The 22,733-nt window shown below is 41.4% G+C and overlaps 2 protein-coding genes across 4 annotated transcripts; both read right to left on the bottom strand.

The window, feature by feature from the left end:
* Positions 1-1,027: 1,027 nt before the first annotated feature.
* Positions 1,028-11,162, bottom strand: pdk3a (pyruvate dehydrogenase kinase, isozyme 3a). 2 transcript variants are annotated; one of them, XM_080050271.1, is made up of 13 exons: positions 10,776-11,162; positions 8,304-8,445; positions 7,921-7,992; positions 6,942-7,126; positions 6,729-6,818; positions 5,721-5,798; positions 5,453-5,529; positions 5,236-5,337; positions 5,005-5,112; positions 4,526-4,639; positions 3,435-3,555; positions 1,914-1,986; positions 1,028-1,590 (listed from the first exon to the last, which is right to left on the bottom strand). In XM_080050271.1, the coding sequence occupies exons 1-12, from the start codon at positions 10,876-10,878 to the stop codon at positions 1,922-1,924; spliced, it is 1,257 nt and encodes a 418-aa protein (XP_079906397.1). In that variant the 5' UTR covers positions 10,879-11,162; the 3' UTR covers positions 1,028-1,590; positions 1,914-1,921. The 2 variants fall into 2 exon arrangements, with proteins under 2 accessions (XP_079906397.1, XP_079906398.1); XM_080050272.1 differs by having other exon boundaries at positions 1,028-3,555.
* A 2,230-nt stretch (positions 11,163-13,392) lies between these two features.
* On the bottom strand, positions 13,393-22,412 carry slc51a (solute carrier family 51 member A). 2 transcript variants are annotated; one of them, XR_013845418.1, is made up of 9 exons: positions 22,056-22,412; positions 18,415-18,566; positions 17,879-17,952; positions 17,107-17,265; positions 15,145-15,256; positions 14,676-14,822; positions 14,220-14,325; positions 13,535-13,749; positions 13,429-13,474 (listed from the first exon to the last, which is right to left on the bottom strand). XR_013845418.1 is itself a non-coding variant. In XM_080050167.1 (8 exons), exons 1-8 carry the CDS (start codon positions 22,129-22,131, stop codon positions 13,604-13,606), a joined length of 972 nt encoding a protein of 323 aa, XP_079906293.1. In that variant the 5' UTR covers positions 22,132-22,412; the 3' UTR covers positions 13,393-13,603. The 2 variants fall into 2 exon arrangements, 1 of the variants encoding a protein (XP_079906293.1); XM_080050167.1 differs by having other exon boundaries at positions 13,393-13,749.
* Positions 22,413-22,733: the final 321 nt, after the last annotated feature.

Here is a 22,733-nt window from a genome sequence, read left to right as displayed (position 1 = left end):
ATTGTGGGAAAATATATCCCCAAAAAAAGGAGTTAAAATCAAGGGTTTCAGACAGAGGGTGAAATAGACTGAAAATAGGTGATAAAGAAATGGGCAGTGTAAGAAAAATACGTTTTTAAAAAACAAACAATTAACCATAAATACGGTTTTTAGTAGACACTAAATAAAAACACATGAACCCTTACATTTGCATAATATGTCCCCTTTAAGTCTTGGACTGCGCCTAGTCTGTAAAATTAGGTAGTTCCAAAAATACCAGGCTGTGATGAAACAGCCTTCATTTCTTAGATTCTTGAATGTAAAGTCTTTCACACACCTACAGTAGAGAGCAAATGTAACACACACGCACACACACACACCATTTGCACCAGTCAAACATAAATATCACATCTCACAGTAAAGTCGTTTCAGCAATTAGAAAAAGCGGGACCATGGACTTTCGGACACTTTCCATGTTTTATCTATTAATGTTAATCAGACTCTTTGGAAGATGATGTCAGCTGTTATTGAACATAGGAGATGTTCCTCCATAGGGGGAACTCTGATGATACTTGAAATATTCAATATTCAATAATGGAATTAAAAGCCCTCCAGGTGAATTTTAAGGTCTTCAAAAAATAGCCGGCAATTCTTCCAATTGGCCTTAACTGGAAAACGTATGAAATAAACTAACTTGTGCTCAGGTCTGCTCACTCATGCCAGGCCACAGCTAAATTCTCTCTTCCACCCTCCACCGATCCAATAATTCCCCCCTTAAATGCAACGTAGAGACCTTACTGTCCTGTACGCACTAAATGTTAATCTGCACTATATGTACAAAACTTTGGGAATGTGTGTGTGTCAATTTTTTCTTTTTCTTTTGTACATTTTAAATGTTCCAAACGGCTTGATCTTGTAAATAAATCAAAACTGTATAACTGAATGTGAATTGAAAAAGTGCATTTCACCTTCTGATCCGAGGCCCACACAATCACAGACGACGGAATAGCGGTGGGGGAAAAAAGTAGGGGAAAAAAATCTGCAATTTTTCTTTATTGTGCAGTTTGACAATGATTTAGGTTGATCTCATGCCGGCTAAAAACATCACTGGATTGCTATATCCACAATATCACCATGTTTTGGTGTATGCAGAATGAGTTCACGTGTACATTTGTTCAAGCCGGAGGTATAAAGTGGGATTGAAAAAGCACATCTATCAGTCCACGCTGACTGCAAACACATTATTGATAGTAATGCACACACAATATTTTTAACTATAATACCACACTGTAGGTACTGGGGAAAAAAACAGTCTTTTTTTTTAAAGGTCAACAGCTGCTGCAGATGAAAGATCCTCGGGCCCCTTGAAATCACACCCACAGAAACTTAAACTGACAAAAAGGTGAAGATTTCTGTCCACAGTCATCAGCTCTTAAATGTCATGAGAGACACATGATTTGAGAGGACTGGGGCCGCTCTGAATGAAGACAACTGCAACACAGCACAGTGACTTCCTTTACAGTAGAGGGAACTGGCAGGTTACGAAGGCATAGGCAGTGATGGAATCTTACAATGAGGCTTTCCCTTTGTCTGAATCCTTTCTTCAACACTCTACACAGAGGAAAGGAGAAACAGGAAGTCACTTCAGATTATTGAAATCCCCTCTCTCTCCCTTCCAAGTCATGACTTTGGTCCTTTTTCAGGAGAGAAAATTAGTTAAAAAAATCCAAAATTGACAGTGTGATTGTGAAGGCTTTTGACATGATCATAATCTTGCATTAATGAATAACTGAAACCATTGGGTGGAAGTCCTTTGGAGAGGAAATGTAGGCCTACGCGTAGGATCGCTAAAGTGCACTCAAAAAGTTCCTGAATATGATTTGTGTGACAAAAAACAAAACACACAGATGGTTTGATCCGATATATCTCAGTACCTGATGATTTAGTGGCCTCCTTTAACCACATTATTGTCCCCTTCCTCGTCTTGTCCGTCCACAGGTGGATTTCCTATTTGTTGAATAAAGAAAATTAAGTGTGACTGTCTCACACACACACACACACACACACACACACAGAAAAAAATCATTGAAGAGATCATTAAAAGTAATCTTGGTCAGAGGTCAACGGTAAAAGGATACAGTTAAAAAAAAGTCTTGATTTCTGTATGAAATAAATTAAAACTAATCAACTCCACAAAAGCATATATAAAATAAAATACACAAGCTTTGATCAGTTTTGTTTTCAGAGGACTGCAAGGGTTAGTAATACTACAAGTAAGACACAAGGCCGACTAGATGAAGCATTGTTAGGGTAACAAGTCCAAGCTGCGGGCGTGTCGAACATTTGCAGTAAGGGGACATGATGACTTTTTTTCTTTCAAGTCCTCGTTTTTATAAGCATCTCACAGACGCTTCTTTGGTCCTTTAGTTGTTGTCAAGAGCTGGCTTGCGAGCAGAAAAAGTCTGATGAGGGGCAGCACTGGCATTTAGTTAGTTTCTGTTAGTAAAAGGAAAATACTCTTCTATAACTTCATTAAATTCTCTCATTATTAATTAACTTCAAGTTCATGTAGAGCTTTCAAGGCAGATTCTTTAAAATGTTAAATATGCTATAGGTTCCCGGAAGTAAGGCTTTCTCTCTCGAAAAATAAAAATCCTTTAATAGAAATATAGTTTACCCTTGATGCATTGCTTCCTATAGTTTTCCCATAAGAGATATCATTTTCTCTCCTCTATAAGCAAATCTATCTTGCATTTTTTCCCAGACTTAAATAATAGAATGCGACCAAAACAGGTCTTTGCTATTTTGCCAAAAGCACACTGGTCCTAATTGTGTGTTCAGTCAAAAGAGTCTCCCAAAGGAAGGAAATGGAACCTCCTCCTCCTGACTCCTGCCTGTGTTTAATACTGAACATAAGCTTTCACTGACTGTGAGAAAGACTCTCAATCAGCAGTGCATGGCTTAGTCAGCCACGGGGAGCAAACTGCTTACTCAGCAAAGATGAGCCCAGGGCCAAATTGAACGCGGGGCGGGGGGGTTGTGACCTCAAGCTAAACTCTCTTACTGTCAATTTAGCTTGAAGTAACGACCAGATAGAGGAAGACAGTGAAATAATCTATGTTCAGAGGAAGAGGTTCATTTTGAGCACCGCCTTTGGGAGAGGTAATGCCACAACAATCCAAAGCTACGCTGATGCACATCATTGCCATTGGGTGTAGGTGTAATCAAGGTTATCCGTCTTTTCATGAGCTTTATCCATTGGAATGTAGAAAAGAAAGTCCAATCCTTAAAAAGAAAAAAAAAAGTGTTTAACCCAAGGGCAACTTTTTCAGCGTACATGCTCCAGGCATGAGTGCGGGGCTATTTGGGCTCCCAGCCAGAGGGGGGGGGGGGGGGGGGCAGAGCTAGCACGTGGGTCAAGCAGAGTTATCTGTTGGCTTTGTAATTGGACTTGCTGGCGTCACGCGGCTCTTTGCTGGGGTTGCTCCAGTCATCGGCCTCGGGGCTGGTCTTGTAATGACGCCACGCCGATTTGTTGAAGACCGGCAGGCGCTCGAAGGACTCGCTGGACAGGGCCTGTGAGCGGACGGACAAAGGTCAAAGGTTGTTCATTGGGGCAACTATGCAGTTTCAAGGGAGGGGGATTTGTTGTTTACATCTGCTGAGACTGCTAGTTAACAAAGCATATTTGTACTACCTGTAATTCTTAGTATTGAATAATTCTATCATCATAAATCAAACCTAAATTATTTTGAGGCATCGGGAACCAAAAATAAGACTAGAATAGGTTTTTAAACATAACTGTGGGCCTCTCTGCTGTAAACAACAACAGGGAAAAAGTCACTTTTAGAGTAGCTTTTAACTTTGTGACCCAGGGATCTAATTTTCCTGCGTGTGAAGTTCACTTCTCTGACACAATCAAAGTTACACAGTGCACCTTTAAAACTGACAAAAAAAATATGACAGAGCGCTTTGGTGGCCAAGTGCTGACTGCGCATTTCAATTCCAGCTAGCGACTTTAGTTATATGTAATTTCCCGCTTCCTTTCCTCATGTTTGCGGTCTGCTTCTTGGTTGACCTTCTTCCTAATGAAAGCAAAAATGCCAAACAAATACTCAGATTATGCTAAATATATTACCCTAGAGCTAGAAACGATTAGCTTAGCTTAGCACAAAGACTGGAAGCAAGGGGAAACAGCTAGCCAACAATGACACTTCCATTTTGGTATACGGATGAAAAAAAGAGGTATAATCTTAAGTAGTAAGCTCTAAAGATGCTGGTGGGTAGATTTTTATCTCACATTTTGAAAGAGCCTTGGCTAGCTGTTTCCCCAGCTACTTCCAGTCTTTATGCTAAGCTAAGCTTACCATATCCATTGGCTCTAGCGCCATACTTAACAGACAGATAAGAGTGGTATTAATCTCCTCATCTAACTCTTTCCTAGAAAGCATATTTCCCCAAAGTTTCAAATCATTTATTTTAAACTCTGACCATGTCAAAAGAAAAGCACAACAACATGCTCCCAATTTGATCCGGCTCACTTTACCTTCAGATAAATGACAGCGTCGGTGCCCACGCCCTCCATGGAGTAGAGTTTCAGGTCCCCCTGGAAGTATCGGGCATAGAGCCTAGAAATCGGTAGGCCGTAGCCAAAACCAGCCTGAGAGGTGGGAGGGAGAGAGACAGAATTACATTACCCAAATGTCACATCTTATTCTGTATGGGGAATATATGGGCTAAAAAAGCTTCGAAATTGACAGCAGGGTCAATACTGATATGATTTTTTGTGTGTGTGTGTGTGTGTGTGTGTGTGTGTGTGTGTGTGTGTGTGTGTGTGTGTGTGTGTGTGTGTGTGTGTGTGTGTGTGTGTGTGTGTGTGTGTGTGTGTGTGTGTGTGTGTGTGTGTGTGTGTGTGTGTGTGTGTGTGTGTGTGTGTGTGTGTGTGTGTGTGTGTGTGTGTGTGTGTGTGTGTGTGTGTGTGTGTGTGTGTGCGTGTGCGTGTGCGTGTGCGTGTGCGTGGTGTACCAATGGGACGGCTCCTGGCTCAAAGCTGGGCGTAGGGGCAGTGGAGTACATGTAGTTAAACAGACGGTCTATCTTCCTCAGAGGAACTCCCCCTCCTCTGTCGCTGATCTGAGGACATACATAACATGGGAGAGATGGAACGAAACAGACAGATAGACAGAGTTACCAAACCACACATTATTGTCTAATCACGTCTGTATGTGTGTGTGTCTGTACTTGTGTCTGATTCACCTTTATGGAGAGATCCTCATTACCCACGGTGACTTTAGCCTTTACTGGCGGTAATCCCTCTTTGCTGTTCTCGTGGAGCTCTACCGTGGCTCTCATTGAATTCTACAAAACAGCCACAGATGTAATTAACGAGGGTCCTCGAAGAAATATAGTCACAGTTACACAATTTAATCACATTTGAAAATAACTAGTTTGGCTGCAGCGCTGCACTGCTCACCTTGAAGAGCTCAAACAGCATGTGGAAGAGATGAGAGGGCACGTACACCGCCTGGATGGGCTTGGTAGGGGCCTTCACTGGGAGACAAAGAGGGCAGCAGATGTGAGAGAGGGAAAAAAGCTGGTTCTTTTGAAGTTAAGAACACTGAACATTGTAATCACAGTGACTATATTTGGACTCCGGATTACAGGGAAAAAGCAGTCATATGTGTGCATGGACGGACGGGTGATTGTGGTGACAAAAAAAAAAGCCAAACAAAATCTCATACTGTTGAACTCTTCGATCTTCAGCCCGGGAGAGGCCAAGTAGTACTTCTCACACAGCATCTTGGCCATGTCGTAGGCATCTGAAGAGAAGACAGGCCCAAACAGCATGATGAGTCACGGTCAGAATACAAGGGCATTATTTACACTGGGATTCACTTATTTACTGCCAGAATTCTTAAAAAAAATAGATACATACACTAGTGACTATATCTTTGTTCAAACGGGCCATTTGGTGAAACTCCTATGAGCTTCTACTGCGATATACGTTACTACGTTTACTGAAAGAACTCTGCAAATATTTGCAATTAAGCCCAAAAAATCCATCCCATAGATAACAAGATATTCACACAGTATATTTAAACTATAATGACCTTTATGAGTAGGGGTGTCACAACCTGGATTGTAACTCGGAAATCGATCTAAATGACGTCATGGTCTCGACCTTTGAAATTTAAGGTGGAATCAACCATTCCATCCTAAATTAGGGCCACATTCCGCAGGCATGCCAAGAGGTAAAAAACACGCACACATATGTTATAGCCGCTGTGAGTTACCTCCTACCTGCAGCCAATAGTATCCAGCTGCAGCCAGAAAGATACCATGTGTGTAGTTGATGATTTGAATCAGCTGTGTTGGAGCAGAATGGCAAGTACCCTCTATGACTTCTCTTCCTTGATAAAATGTTGCTTCCAATTGATTTGGTGGAAAAACTTATGACATTTTTAAATTTGACACTAAGGCCTTACTGTACATTACGAATATGGAATGAAGAAGATTAGATCACTCATGACACCATGTAGACCATCTTTTGAAATAAGGATTTAAAAAAATGAAATGAGTTATCATGACACAAAACCAATGATACTAGACTAGACTATTCTTAATCTGTGCTAAAAAAAAATAATCGAGAACTGATTCATAATGTGACCTTAAAATAAAGGATTTGGAGAGTAGTGACACCCCTAGAAATAAATGACGATGTTCCATGTATGGCCTTTTTTTTAGCTCACCGTTGACGACTTCAGCGAGGGTGCAGGTAGGATCGATGCTGCCTATGTGTTTGGGATGGGCCGGGTTGGTGGCGTCACCAAACAGGAGAGCTGTGCAGAGAGAGGCACGTTAAGTCAAAAAGGAAGCAGCGGAGAACACCATGGGCTACTACACGATCTACACACACACAAAGCAAACAAACAAACAAACGGAGCTAATCTTCCCAGACTCACTGTGCTGGTTGATGAGCATGCGGAAGGAGATGCGGTTGGTGTAGAAGCGGTCGAGGAAGTACTGGATGTTGCTGCTGATGAACGGGTCAAAGCCAAACTTGTCCTTGTACTCGATGACCCCCTGAGCCATGGTGGGCACCACGTCGTTGTGACGGTTACGGATCTCGATCAGGAGTTCCAGGAAACTAAAAAAAAAACATCAGATGATAAACTCTTAAGACCTATCAACGCCCCGGTCAACGTCAGCTTAGCTTTAGATTGTCAGTACATGTATTTGTATTAGCTGCAATATTTGTTAAAGGCTAATCCTGTGTTCTTATTGGTCAATAATGGCATTCTGCTGTCATTTATTTTCAGCTAATGAGCGCTGTCAAGGATAATTACCGTTGCTAAAGGGCCTACGTCATTGTTTCGAGCAATCATTTCCTGTCATATCAATACACTGACAGATGTCTACAAACAGTTAGGACTACTACTCCTTTATAAGACAAATGGAATAATTTTTCCATGGAATTGCAATTAGATATTTTTTCTATATCGTGCTGACATTGTGTAACTTAACCTTTTTGGATCCACCTAGATTGATTCGAATTTTAGTTTAGAAAAAAGGCTCAGTTCAGTTGGGGCGAGTGCCAGGCTTTATGTCTCTGTTTTCTCATTTCCAGTGAACTGAACTATTCTGGGGCAATGCACTATGCTAGCAGACTACCTTATCAACATTCCTGTCTGAGTTTGTCAGTCATGCGTGGCTATCTGTATACAGCGTCTGTTATAGTATAAATACACACGGTTACCTGTACAGTCGTCAGGGATCAGTGTGTGATAAGGGATTTAGCTGCAGTGGAACATGTGTGCACCTAAAGCCAGTGTGCGACTGCTTGGCACTTGACAAAGCTGCCATAAGGGTATATTTATGTATTCAATTTTTACTTGCATTTTTTATTTTTATTTTTTTTGCATCAACAATTATGGCACTCACTCATTGAGAGTGTGACGATCCTCTGGCTTCCTGTTCTCGTAATCCAGCAGCTCGACGAAGCTCTGCATGTACCTAAACAGAGATATCAGGGGGTCAAAGAGGCAAACTCCCACACACACACACACACACACACACACACACACACACACACACACACACACACACACACACACACACACACACACACACACACACACACACACACACACACACACACACACACACACACACACACACACACACACACACACACACACACACACACACACACACACACACACACACACACACACACACGCTTCCTAATAACACAACGACCATAAACCTTATCGCTTTGAGACGCGGCCATGTTAAAAGTGTATCTGAGCAGGAAGCTTCCCCACCATTTCTGCACCAGTCTGACGGAGGGCTGGCTGAGCAGGTTATCAGGCAGCAGGTTGACCTCTCTCATGGTGTTGGCCAGGCGCACCGGCAGCTCCTTGCGCAGGAACATGTAGGACGTCTTCTCACACGCATTGTCCCTGCCTGGACCAGAGAGAAAGAGGCAGAAAGAAAAGTGTGATTCAAAGAAGTGTTATCAAACCTCAAAACTGTTCTGGAACCGTTTTCTCCCAGCCACAATGAAAAGTAAAAAAAAAAAAAAAAAAAAAAATGAGACGGCAAACATGTTAGCCACAGCTTAAATAGAAAAAGGTGCACTTTGTAACTTTGGGTGTGTCTTAGAAGTAAACATTAAATTTTCTAAGATATATTCTCATAACTGAATAAACAAACTTTCCTAACAGGAACATTGGATCACCGGAACACAGCTTGAAGTTAGAAAATACCTTTAAAGTTACCGTTTCACTGTCTAGGGTCCACGGTTTTATTTACAAACATATTATAGTCTTACGTTTGGCTCCAGGTGCCTCAAAATAATTTAGTTTGGACTTATGATGACAGAATCATTCAATACTAAGAATTACATTATGAGTATAGTAAGTATGTTTTGTAAACAAACTGCAGGCTCTGCTAATGTAAACACATCCCCCTCCTCTGAAACTGCATAATGCACCTTTAAGCATCTGGTACTCAGCTTAAATTTTCACCCTTTCATCTGATACCTTCCACTTCGCTATCTGGCTGGATTTAACTGTATTCACTGCCAAACATTAGCAGGAACTATGCAAGGAAATCATAAATCATGTCACACGGAAGAGATGGGGGAGTTGCGGAAAGGTTAAGGGAGACTTATGTTTCAGATTTGAACAGGGGGAAAAAAAATGAATTGCTGGGGTCTGGTGCATGATGTAGCCCTCCACGATGACTTTGCATTTTTTTGCACCCCTTGACTCTAACGGAATGTATTTTACTCTCTCTGCAAATAGCCAGGGCCCACATGCAAAAGGGCTCACTTTATAAGCACACAAGCCCTGTTAACAAGTCACCAGAGAAAGCCAATGATTCACATTTAAAAAATAAATAATCTGTCGGTCTGGTCAGTTTCTTCCAGGAAGGTCTGCAGCAGAATGAAAGAAAATGTCAAGTCATCTTTCCTCAAAAGGAAAAGACTTCTCCTGATTCAAGGGGGGGGGGGGGGGGGGGAGGGGGCTCATGAGGAGGAAAAACAACATTGGGGTAGTGAAACCACCACATGCTGACTCAAGCCTGGAAACACACACAAACACAAACACACACACACACACTGCTGCGTTCCAACTGTACTCTCATTTGTGGCCCTCTAAAAACATGTTTCTCACCACTGACACGAACAATTACGGCTGACAAGATGCAACAACAAGGCGCCGCACGCTTTCCCCTTGATTCTCATCCAATCCACAGCTGTGTAGTGCTAGCGACTACACACATTACATAAGACAGATGACTGTGTTTAATCAGTGATGGATTAAGAAGAGCCTTGACACTGTCATCTTACATTTCAAGTCTCATGTTAAGAGCCCTGCAGCACAGTTAGATATTGACAGGGGAGAAACATTAACAACGGCAAAGACAACAAAGAAACACTGACTTTATTTAGTGTGATTGTACATTGAAATGATTCAATAATTAAACCTCAAACTTAAAGGGGCACTGTGTAATATGACATCATCAAGAAAGTTCTAGAAAGTTCTAGAATGCAACGCTCCCTGGGTAACCCCACCCCTTTTGAATAATAACAGAAGCTACAGTGGCCTTCAAGGACAAGAACAATTCTAAATTCTAAACAATGCACCTGATGACATTCCAAAAACATGGATTCCTCCATAAGACTTACCCGCTCAATGTACAAAATGTAATATTAATATTTGTAATTCTCCGCTCAGGAGGATAATTCAGATAATTGGCAGAGGTGATTTTAAACCAATGTGGACATATTTATGAATGAGGATATTGATTTTAGCTAATTAATTACTTAAAATGTTACACAGTGTCCCTTTAATTAGCAAATAAAATGATATAAAACATTAAAAAATTAAATAAAACGGGGGTGCATGATATAGAGCGTGCATCATCCCCCACTGCATGCATGCACTGCTGTTAAGGGAAAATACCTGCATGTGCAATGTGCATGCCATATGGTAAACACACCTACAAACAGAAAGAGGTCATGCATGAGCCATGAGCATACACTTGTGCTGTCTGTGCTGCTACGAATGTCTGGCGTAGTAAACACCAAATTGAAACCACATCTGATCATAACAGGACGATAATATTTCGTGGCAGCATGTACAAGACGTTTTGCTTTATAAAACAACCCTGTGCTGTGACACTTAAAATAGAGACTAAAATGACCAAATAAAGGCCAATAATAACAGGCCCCGTGCGTGGTTGTAGCCTACTACAGCGACGAGTCATACCTTTAAGATGACACTTACCAAAATCCAAAAACTGCTTAATGGAGAGCGGCGACGGCGAAAACCTGGAGTAATACTCGATCTTGGGGTGGGCATTTTTCAGCAGAGACGCGAGGAGCCTCATTTTGGAAACGTTGTATTGATTTATTGTTATTGATAATGCCTGAGTCCGTAAGTGAGAGCGAGATTCAGTGAGCGCGTGACCATTTCATCCCCGGTGATGGTGACAGCAACAACACAAACAGCGTCTCTATCTCCCTCGGCGTCCACATTTGTCCCATACCAGCACCAGCCCGCGGTGGACACGACACGACGAGATGAATAAATGTCCATTAAGGTTACAAGAGAGGATGCGGACAATATGCTCTCGAGAAAGCTTCCTGGGTGTTCATTGTTGAACGCGCAGTGTCTCTCAATGCTCGACATCAAGCAAGACGGAATAAACAGGTGAGTTCCGGTTACATTTTCCAGAATAAAGGTCACATTGGGAGTTCAATTAAGGATAATTTTATTGACGTTATTATCTAACCTGCTTCTTATTTATGAATAAGTAAGTTATACTCCATTAACAAGAAAATGTGGGGGTTGCCATGTTTCGAAAGTATGTTACTGGTTTAACCTTCATACAATTGCGCTGTATTGTGTTCTTTGGCCTATTCATTCATTTTCTCCAAACATTTCTTTCTACAACGAATGAACATAAACATGCAAAACATGACAAGCTATAGTTAAAAAACAAAAATGAAATGAAAAAAATCATATAAGCCTAAATTATAAGCTAAATAATGTAATACGAAATAATTATGTTCATGTCTTTATTACAATGATACAAAAAAATAGATAAAGTTTTGTTTTTTTATTTTTATTTTTTCATATATTCAGGGATGCTAACTTAGTTTGAAGATGCTATTTAAAGATGGAGCGATAAATGCCAGATTTTTTTATAAAGCGTTAGTCATTTAGGCTATCAATAATTTCCAATTTTGGAATGTAGGCTAACTTAGAGCTACCAAAGTGTTACTAATGAAATTCAAGTTTGAGGTAGGCCTACTTATAATAGGTATTTAAAGATATCCATTTTCTGCTAGGCTAATTCAAATCAGTAGCCTACCAACTCGAACTAGCTAGCCTACATCAGTAATATGTTAATTACACATGCATCAGTATACAAATAGCCTACAGTAGGCCTATATAATAGTGAAACGTTCACAAGGTTTATTTTTCAGCATTATGAGTTATTTTACTTTTGATATTTTGAGTAGCCTACGTTTAGCTGATATAATACTGCTATACCTGTACTGAGTAGACTATATGTTCATTTTTAATGGAGTACTTTCATGGTTGGGAATACTTTTACTCAAAATATGTAGATAGTCCTGTTGTCAGTAGGCTGAATTGTTCACCCCTAATCACTTTTAAATCCATATAGCCTAACAAAGATTAGCATAAGCAATATATTATTATTTTGATAGAACAAATTAGAGACTTGTTGTGTCCGATAAGGAACTTTTAATGACAGACATCTTAGAAATGTCTCTATGGTTGCTAAACACTTATTTTGAAAGTGTAATCTCTGTACATCCGGCCTAATTCGAGGCTTTTTGACGTCTTTCGACGGCAGGACGGCACCATGGACCTATGGGCACGTATTCGAAAGTCTCCACTCAACCGCACTTGGCACAGACATGTCGACGGACTACGTTGATTGGCGTAAAACTAGGAAGACAGAAACAGCAGTGACCCAATTGGACGGATGCGTGTCAATCAAAACCGTTTCAGTTCACTTGTTTACCTGCAGCTTCTTACCATAAAACATAGTCAAATGCATCACGTTCCTGTACACTGCCAATTGAAACACCAGTCAACGGGCAATGGGCCTACAGATAGGAAGATGTGATGTGCGATAAAGTGGACGAGAATATTCTGCCCTGTATATGAACAATTTTAGATGTTAAAAGCGGAAACTTCCGGACTATATTGTTATGGCAAATAGGCTACTCGGCCTACTACATGTGAAAGTCTAAACAACATCGAGGTTGCCAATCCCAGAGCCTTGTGAAGCAGATTTTGGTTTCTACTGCCATCTAGCGGCACAATATGAAATAGGTTACTACTGTGAGACACGCAGCTGAATGTACAACTCAAAAATGTTGAAACAAATGACACCAATCATAAGGTGTTTGATATATCGACTTGGGATGTTTATGCTTAGGCCTATACTGTGTAGGATAGGATTGATACAAGTGACAGTCAAGGTCCAGCGGTTGGTAACATAGAATCAAATGCAAGAGAAAATATGTTGTTTGTAAGCATAGGCCTACACGTTTATCCAGCATTGAGCTGATATAAACAAAGGGTGCCACTTTATCGTTGGGGTCCAATTATAATTTGCAATTTACTAGAAATTAACTAATTTTCCCTGTGCTTATTACCTTATCAAATAGCTTTTTCCAAGACCCCTTTTTCCAAAATCATAAGGCAATAATGGTAATCCTATAAATCAAAACTCTCAATTATTATTACTGTATTTCCTCTAAATAAAGTGTGCTGTTGGTGTGACCTGTCAATCAAACAGTATCTGATTTTGTGAATCTCAGACCAGTAATGAACACCCACAAGATGTTTACATAAAATTATTTTTTATATTTATTCATATATATATACTTTTATAATCTCTTAATCAAATACATGCAGGAAGTAAAAATGACCCACTCGCACACCTACACACACACACACACACACACACACACACACACACACACACACACACACACACACACACACACACACACACACACACACACACACACACACACACACACACACACACACACACACACACAGAGTTCTCATGCAGACTCGGGCACTGCAATCATCTTGGTGTTTTCGTTGTCATCATGTTCCTCAGGTAAAGGCTCATACTGTCGACGGTAAAGCAGCCGCGTCACCAGCGTTATGATGAACATCTCCAGGATCAAAAGCTGCTGACTCATCACTGACAGAGAAAAATACAGGAAGTGAAAACAAAGGGTTGGCTTTTTTCAAGGGGCTGCAAATCAAAAAGATACAGTCTCATAGAAGAATTGGAGGAGTCATTCCATGTTGTTGTGACTGTCTGAAAGAATAGATGGATGGATTGACTCATTGTAGATAAACACAGGGGTAATGGATGGATGGATGGATGGATGGATGGATGGATGGATGGATGGATGGATGGATGGATGGATGGATGGATGGATGGATGGATGGATGGATGGATGGATGGATGGATGGATGGATGGATGGATGGATGGATGGATGGATGGATGGATGGATGGATGGATGGATGGATGGATGGATGGATGGATAGATAGATAGATAGATAGATAGATAGATAGATAGATAGATAGATAGATAGATAGATAGATAGATAGATAGATAGATAGATAGATAGATAGATAGATAGCTGGATGGATGCTGACTCACTGTATCCTCTGGCTGCGGAGGAGAAGGGTGGCGTGCAGGCGATGGTCCCATTTAAAGCCAAGATATTGATGATAGCGCTTTGCAGCTGGCTCAGGACCAGCACCAGCTTAAAACACACACACACACACACACACACACACACACACACACACACACACACACACACACACACACACACACACACACACACACACACACACACAAACACATTGTTAAACCTGACAAACAGAATGCTGGAAAATCTTGTAAAATAAGTTATAGCGGCCCTACCCTATAACCCTACCGGTTATTAGAAATGCGTGTCTGACTTTACAGCCGGACGTATGTATAGAGGTAGTTATTCTCCATCATGAGGTGTGTGAACAGCTGTTTGTGTGTGTATACAAGTGTCCAGCAGCACACACACACACACACACACACACACACACACACTCACAAGCTTCTCCTGCGCCTTACCTGGTACATGGCGTACTTGGGGATGATCTTGAGTGTCCGTAGTGTAGTCCTAAGGTGCATGAATGTAATCGCCACGGGCCATAGGGCTGTGATTGTCAAGATGCCCACAAAGGGGTTAATCCATATAGCAGCTCCGGTAATGTTCAACTGAAACGTAGCCACAAATGGTAAAAACACACACACACACACACACCACACACACACACACCACACACACACACACACACACACACACACACACACACACACACACACACACACACACACACACACACACACACACACACACACACACACACACACACACACACACACACACACACACACACACACACACACACACACACACACACACACACACACACACACACACACGTAAACAATAGGAATATTAGGAATATTACTAGAAAGCAGGGACTCAATAGCCTGGGGACAGAGGTCATTTATCTTTTCCATGTCAACAACTCACATCGGCCAAGTCGAAGGTCCCGTTGGTCCAGAGTACAATGGAAAGCACGGTGAAGACAATCTTCAGCACAGCGAACTGGAAAGATCCGAGCTTGAGCAGGAAGAGCGAGCGCCTGGTAGTTGAAACAGGGGAAATTATTTCACGGTGGCAAATGGTTTTCAAACAATTCAAAAAAGCCCACTGCGGATTTCCTCCATTGACTCAACCTCTCCTGGATAATGACGGCAGCAGGATGTTTTTGAAACCATTCAGAGTGACATTAGGCCAGTCCTCATTGGCGTTCTCCTATATTAAAACGTGAACCTAGGTGGTCCCACTGAAATGCATTATACACTTTTCTGATTCCCGTATAAATTGAAGTGTTTACCGAAAGAGCACAGTTGATCCTGAAAGTCGTTGATGGGAAACTGGGCGCTGCATCAAAAGAAAGATAAAAGCGAAAAGACAGAGCTTGTCTCGGGTTGGCAATCAACGTCATCATCGACTTAAAAGGGATGTTTTGTTTGCACTGACTGAATGCAGGTGCAGTGGGGCATAGCGTAAGAAAATAGGCCTATATACGCACATCTGGTAGTGGTTGCCTGACACCGGCACGCAGATCAATCTTTTGAAACTCGCAGGCCGTGTGCAAACACAACGCGTACACACACACACACACACACACACACACACACACACATACACACACACACACACACACACACACACACACACACACACACACACAACAGAGCTAGAAAGCTACAATACACACTTTCCCTCCCCTCCCCTGAACAGGTTGAATGGCCAGAAGTTTGTTCAACCTGCGTTCCAGGAACAAAAGGGTACGTTGACAGTAGTTGAGTCATTGACTCAGATGTCATACGTACAGACCTGAAAGTTTATTATCTTAAACATGGGCCAAAAAGAGGTGCACGAAAGACCTCTGTGTATTCAGGCTGACCCCTCAAACAACATGCAATAATGACCTTGTGATCTTTGCCTAATTAGCACTGATGTATGTACAGTATGTTTCAGTGACCACCTCAGTAAGGCAGGGATTGCTCTATATTAAAGGGTGATTTCGGCATATTGAGGCTCTGTGACAGAGGGAGAACTTGCCCAAAACAACATGCTGTAAATCCCGGAAAGCCTATGAGAGTGATCTCCGTCCACTGCAGCTTTTAAATGCAGAAATCTAAAGGATCAGATGAATGTTTAGAAAAATGACGCCGAAATTTGGAGCATTTTCTGAAAATGTCAAACTTTTGCTTTTGACAAATGGTCTTTCATTTCCTTCAGAATTGATTTGTATTCAGTTTAAATCAGAGCAGGAAAAAAACCTGAGCTGAAAATGGAGGACAATTATGTACAGTAGCATCAAAACAGATCTCATGTCTCTACATCAACATTGACACTTCTGAACGTGCAGCTGATAACAAACGATCAAGGATTAATCATCTGACAATAAAAAAAACACTCTCTCCAGCCAAGAATATTTGGATTAAGACTTCCAAATCCACATGCAAAAACTTGCCGCTGTTATCACAGTGCTGTTCACACCCAGGGTGGTGTAATAACAGCTATAGATGCCAGACACAGCACAACAGTGGATTGTTGTATTAGAGGTGGAGTCAGCGACTCTTGATGTCAAGATACATTTTGTCTAAATCAGTGAATATCTCCTCAAGATCCGCTACCTGTACATACTGAGCGTGTACTGAAAAAAGCTCCATTGTTAATACACAGCCTTGGCTCTGTAGGTATGTTGCTAGCTACGTTGGGCTCCCTTTGTTTATACAACAGTTCACTGAGCCTAGGCTGTGTATCAATACTTTAGTTTTTTTTCAGCGCACACAGTACGCACAGGTAACGGATCATGGGGAGATATTCACAGATTTTGACAAGAAGTGATTTTGACCACAAGCGCTCTCCAGAATCACTGACTCCACCTTTAATGTTCCTATGTTAGTGAGTGTTTACCGTGTGATGTCCACGTTGGGCAGACAGGGGCAGCAGCAGCAGCACGGCCCTGTGCTGATCCTCAGCTTGTGTTTCCCCGCACGCCTCAGGAACGCCTCATCACCACCAACCTCCTCCACCATCAGGATCAGAAACTTAAACACCACGATGGCAAAGTAGCTTCGGAGGGAGATATAAGAGGAGGGGAGTGGGAAGAGGTTTACATTGCTGGTTTAGTCACAATAGAATAGAATTAGATTGATTCATTGCACAACAAGGATACAATATTTGCAGATATCACAAAGTCTGACGTGATACGACTTCGATTTAATTTGATTCGATTCCGCGGCTCGTGATCGATATGAGACAAAAACTCACAAAAAAACAACTAAAATATGATTTAACCATAATATTTCCAGGCTCTTCCAGATACTTCAATTAAAATCTTTGCCCAATGAATCCATATATTGATCTTTGTATCGATGTATTGTAACACCCCTAGTAGGAGTTGGACGAATGAGGAAAGAGAGTGAGGGATGCAGAGAAGTATGGAGACCAAAGAGTAAGCCTGCGGAGGAGATTATCCAGAGGAAAGATCAGTTAGGAAGTAGAGAGAAGACAGTTTCCCGACACGTTACGAAACAGCATAACTGTTTTCCATAAAACTCTCTGCAGGTTATGTAGTTCATGTTTCCCTCTCTGTGAGCTTTAAGCACGGAGGAGCTCTGCTGGTAACAAAACACAGGGCACAGTGAGAGATGAGGGAAAGAGAAGCAGTGAAAGAGAGACTCACCAGGCAGAGGTCATATCGGTAAACATGGTCGCTCGTGGGATCCACATCCCCAGGCACGACATGGTGCCGATCACCTGAAGAAGAGAGAGGAGAAAGAGGGAATCAATATGTGAAGATACACTTGTTTTGACCCTATATTCAGTCTATGGTTTTCACCAGCAGCTTTGCACTTCTTTCACCCTGGAATTAGCAAAAACTTTAAATGTATGGGATGACCCATTCGACTTTTTGACGAATTAATCGAAGGAGCATAATTCGACAGTCGAATAGTGGCAAAATTTGGTCATGAAACAGAACAATTCTATTCCGGCTGTATTATATAGGGTATATGCTGAATGTCTGATTTTACTTGGATTTGCTTGGTTTCTCCCAATAAATCATGATACAAATGGAAAAATGTCAAAAGTGATTTGACAATTAGTCAATTATAGGCACGATTCGACCAATCAGATTTGACTAGGAAAGTTCTTAGTCGGGGTCCCGGGACACCCCTAAATAAATGTATCATTCTGGGTTCTACCCTTAGTCAATCTTACCGGTGCTGCCCCATTCACCCAGATGATGACGCTCTTCTTATTGGCGGGCACTTTCCTGTAGATGTAGACACACTCCTCTAGGTAAACCAGCATGGACACAGCCGCCATAAAGGTGAGCACGGAGTAAAGGATGAGACCGAAGATGTCCAAATCTGGAGAGAGAGAAAGAGAGAGAGAGAGAAGTAGGGAATTAAGTACAACCAAATTAGCCACCATCAGATTTGAGCTGAGAGCCCAGGATCCCCCAGAGAGTTCTCCAGAAACAGAACCCTTGATATGATGATCTTTGATTGTGCTGCTTTGAAGGGTCATGGGAATATATGTTGTCGGAGCCTTTATCAAGGGCCTTGAAATGTTTATTCAGGGTGGATGAATTACTGCCGGAAAATAACAAGTGAAAAGGGAGATTTACGCATATATACCAAGTGTGTGTGTGTGTGTGTGTGTGTGTGTGTGTGTGTGTGTGTGTGTGTGTGTGTGTGTGTGTGTGTGTGTGTGTGTGTGTGTGTGTGTGTGTGTGTGTGTGTGTGTGTGTGTGTGTGTGTGTGTGTGTGTGGTGGCCTTTTCGTGAGGAACACAGAGACCACAATGATATAAAAAGTTCCATAAGTGAAAGCAGTGACACAGGAAATCCCAGGCAGATTTTCAAGGGCACATGCACGCTTACAAAAAGAAATATTTTTTTTCTTTGAACATTTTGCATTTTTTCTTTTGGCCGCGGACTGTTTTTGACATGTCATATGAAATGTAATGAGTTATGGCCCATCAACTTTTATTTCTCCAGGCTGGAGAAAACAAAACTATGCCAAGAGCCAAAGACGAAAATAGTAATGAGGTTGTATACCACACCAAAGCTGGCGTCAAGTTTTTTTTTTGTTTTTTTTTTTGCGAGAAAGCATGTCTTGTGATTCTGAAAGGGCAGCTACGAACAATCAATGCGTGCTAACCATCAAATAGCTTAACGCTGATGTGTAACACAGAGGGAGGAAGGTGATGACAACGCCGCCACAGCTACTTTCCAAAGAAGGGAAAACACAAAGAGTGGGAGGACCAGAGTTGGAGGAAATTGCTGCAGCATGTGGCCCGTAAATGGGAGTACTTTGGCAATCCGAGTCATTTAATCTCCGGTATCCAAAAGGCCATTACAGAGATCGTAAACAAAACATACAACACACACACACAAGCAAACAAACAAACTTTCCGTGAGCTGGCTGATCAGTCACCACGCCGCGATTCTGGGAAAACGGGTGTATAACAAGTTACACATATGTAGTGCAACACGTGGGATGACTAAAGAAGGGTTGAATTAAAGAAAAAGTGAAAGCAGTCTATCCTCAGGGGACCTGGAAAAAAACCACACTGAAAACAGGTGTATAATTGTTAACTTTCTCTCTCATTTCTTCCTATTGTACGCCCTCTCCTATTTCTAGTTACTCCATCATCACTTGAAATGATTCCATCTGATCACTGACACAGTAGACTGTTTCAATTGTTTTCTAAATTCTAATAATAATGTTTTTATTATTTTTCTCTCATCCACTTTAAACTACTAAAAACTCTCTCTCTACTGCTGAGTTGCATTAGTTCTACTTCAGACGTTCTCATGCAGCCAGACATCTGCAGAACATACCCAGCTTTAAAGCGGAGACTGAGGATCTTCGCGTTTTTATTAACCAACAAAACTGATCCAGGTGCTATACCTTTGAGGCTATTAGCAAAGGCTTTCTCATCATAGAGATAGATGGATAGACGGACGGACGGACGGACAGACAGACAGACAGACAGACAGACAGACAGACAGACAGACAGACAGACAGATAGACAGATAGACAGATAGACAGATAGATAGATAGATAGATAGATAGATAGATAGATAGATAGATAGATAGATAGATAGATAGATAGATAGATAGATAGAAACACAAAATATTACGCAACAAGGATCCCTTCATTTAGTTTTTTTAAGGAATTGTAAACAGGAAATGCAGGGATCTGAGCATTTAACAGTTAAAGGATTAGCTTGTGCTCAGTAGAACAAACCAAGTGCCACTATTCCTAAAATGCCTTAAGAATTTTGGCAATCGGGGGCGCCTTTAGCTCAGTTGGTAAGGCGTCCCCCTCCCGGGCCGGGCCCAGCAGCAGACCCAGGTTCGATTCCCACCCGCGGTCGTTCTCTGCGTGTCACTCCCCTCTCTGCCCCATTTCACCTCTGTCTCTCTGCACTATCAAATAAAGCATAAAAATGCCCAAAAAATATCTTAAAAAATAAAAATAAAAAATAAAAAATTTTGGCAATGAAATTTTTTGTTATTCATTGACCAACATAATGCAAAACTACAATACATTAGCAATAAGCTGATATCTGTATCTATACTAGCCCGGCCAATGTATTGATCAAGCTCTTATCATAAGACTTTATATTCAGCATAGATATTTATATATGTTGTGGATATTAAAAAGGAGTATAGAACTTTATTTTATTTATTTATTTTTATTTATTTATTTATCATTTATATTGAAAAAGTAAAGATCATTTTGGGATTGCACTTTATCAGTCAATTGGTTCAACTGTATGAAGAAGGAAATCTTTTTTTGGGGGGGGGGGGTAATCAAAAGAGAAAATAACAACATAACATCGTTCAATACTCGAAACATACAATGCAACTAGATTGAAGACATGTTTCTGAGGAGAACAGCCAGACCAACCTCCCAAAGGTTGTGCAGTTATGAGAGTAAATCAATCAATCAATGGAGCTAAGCCATGTTTTTATGACCTAAATTCTATAAATAAATAAAATAAAGTAGTAAATCACTCTCAATATACAGTAATTCATCGGTATTCTTTTCTTCTTTTTTATACAGTGATTTACTACTTATTTACCCAAATTCAGCTCATAAAATGACGGTATGGCTTAGCTCCATTTAAGTGGAGTTTTTCTTTCCTTATCTCTCCAAAACCTCTGAGGAGTGAAATGAATAATCCAAAATGTGCCATATCTCTTCCTCCACCACCACAAACAGCCCCAGGTGCAGTCAGTGTATAATAGATTACACCTTGATAATCATCATTTGTTGTAGAGTCATAGCCAGCAACTGAGAGCCGAGCTCTGCCTGAACAAGTAGCAAAATCCTTTAGCTCAACACTTATAATCTCCCCTAATGTTCACTGCATGTGTGTGTGTGTGTGCTTTCAAGGGAATGGGGATCTTGAGATGTGAGGGATTAAAGGGGTTCCCAGCCAAATATATGAATGAATTTATGTGAACTTTACTTATTGGAGGGATGGACAAAGAATAGGAGTGTGATCTGAAGTTGCTATTTCTGACAAGGGGAAGGAGGAACCTCTTTCTACTATCATATAGCCCCAAGAAAGAGGCAAGAGAGGACCACCAGATGATGTACAGGGGGAGAGACCACCATCCTCCGTGGACCTATCAGAATGTCATCTTTCCCCACTGACAACACATATCTCTCCACAGTTTACTCGAAACAAGGCATGCCTGTAAACAGATTGTTTAGGGCCATAAGATCTGATCTGGTGCAAGTTTAACCTCATCGAGTAGGCTATCTCCTCGGGTAGGCGTTAAAGGGACCGACTAATATGATCATCTTGGCCATCAAATCTGTGTGTCTATACTCACTGACAATGATGTCGATGGCGAGAGGAGGTCTGTCCGTGCAGCTCGGGTGAATGGTTCGGTTGGACTCATTATTCATGCTTGCTTGCTGTTTGTTGTTGGGCGGATTGTTTCTTTTTTTTTCTTAACAAAATAGTTGCAACGTCCAGTTATCTTTCTCTCTCTCTCTCAGCCTCCGTTCAAACCTGCACCGGAGACACTGTGCGTAAAGGTAAAAAAGTCGGGAGCTGCGCTGACTCTCCTCGTCAAAAAGAAAGAAAAGAAAGTAAATAGTGACTCCTTCAAAGTTTCCAAAGAGAGAGAGAGAGGAGGGATGATCCGCTTCCCGTGCACCCCGAAACACTTGTTGCGGTCGCTGGACCCGCCTCTTCCAAACTGAGTGAGTGAGACCTCCGCCGAATCACCATCATCCCTGCGTCAGTGACGTAGAAGCGTGGTTTGGGTTTGTCACGCCGAAGTTAATAGGAATTGGCTCCTTGTCTAATTTTTAATTTTTTTACTGTGGAGATAGCCCACATAGGGGTTTGGTAAAGATTTGGAACATTCTATTAAAAGAAAAACGGGTAAAGTTAGATAGGGCGGCTACTAATGAGTGTAGACTATTTGATGGCATATATTTTGTAGGATACTTCATGGTCTGGACAGTATGAACTATAGGCTTATCTGACAGCTCTTCCTCAT

Source organism: Ammodytes marinus (assembly GCF_949987685.1).
Source record: "Ammodytes marinus genome assembly, chromosome: 21".
NCBI lineage: Eukaryota > Metazoa > Chordata > Actinopteri > Uranoscopiformes > Ammodytidae > Ammodytes > Ammodytes marinus.
The sequence above is the reverse complement of the archived record's forward strand: the minus strand, read 5'-3'. Positions and strand labels throughout refer to the sequence as shown.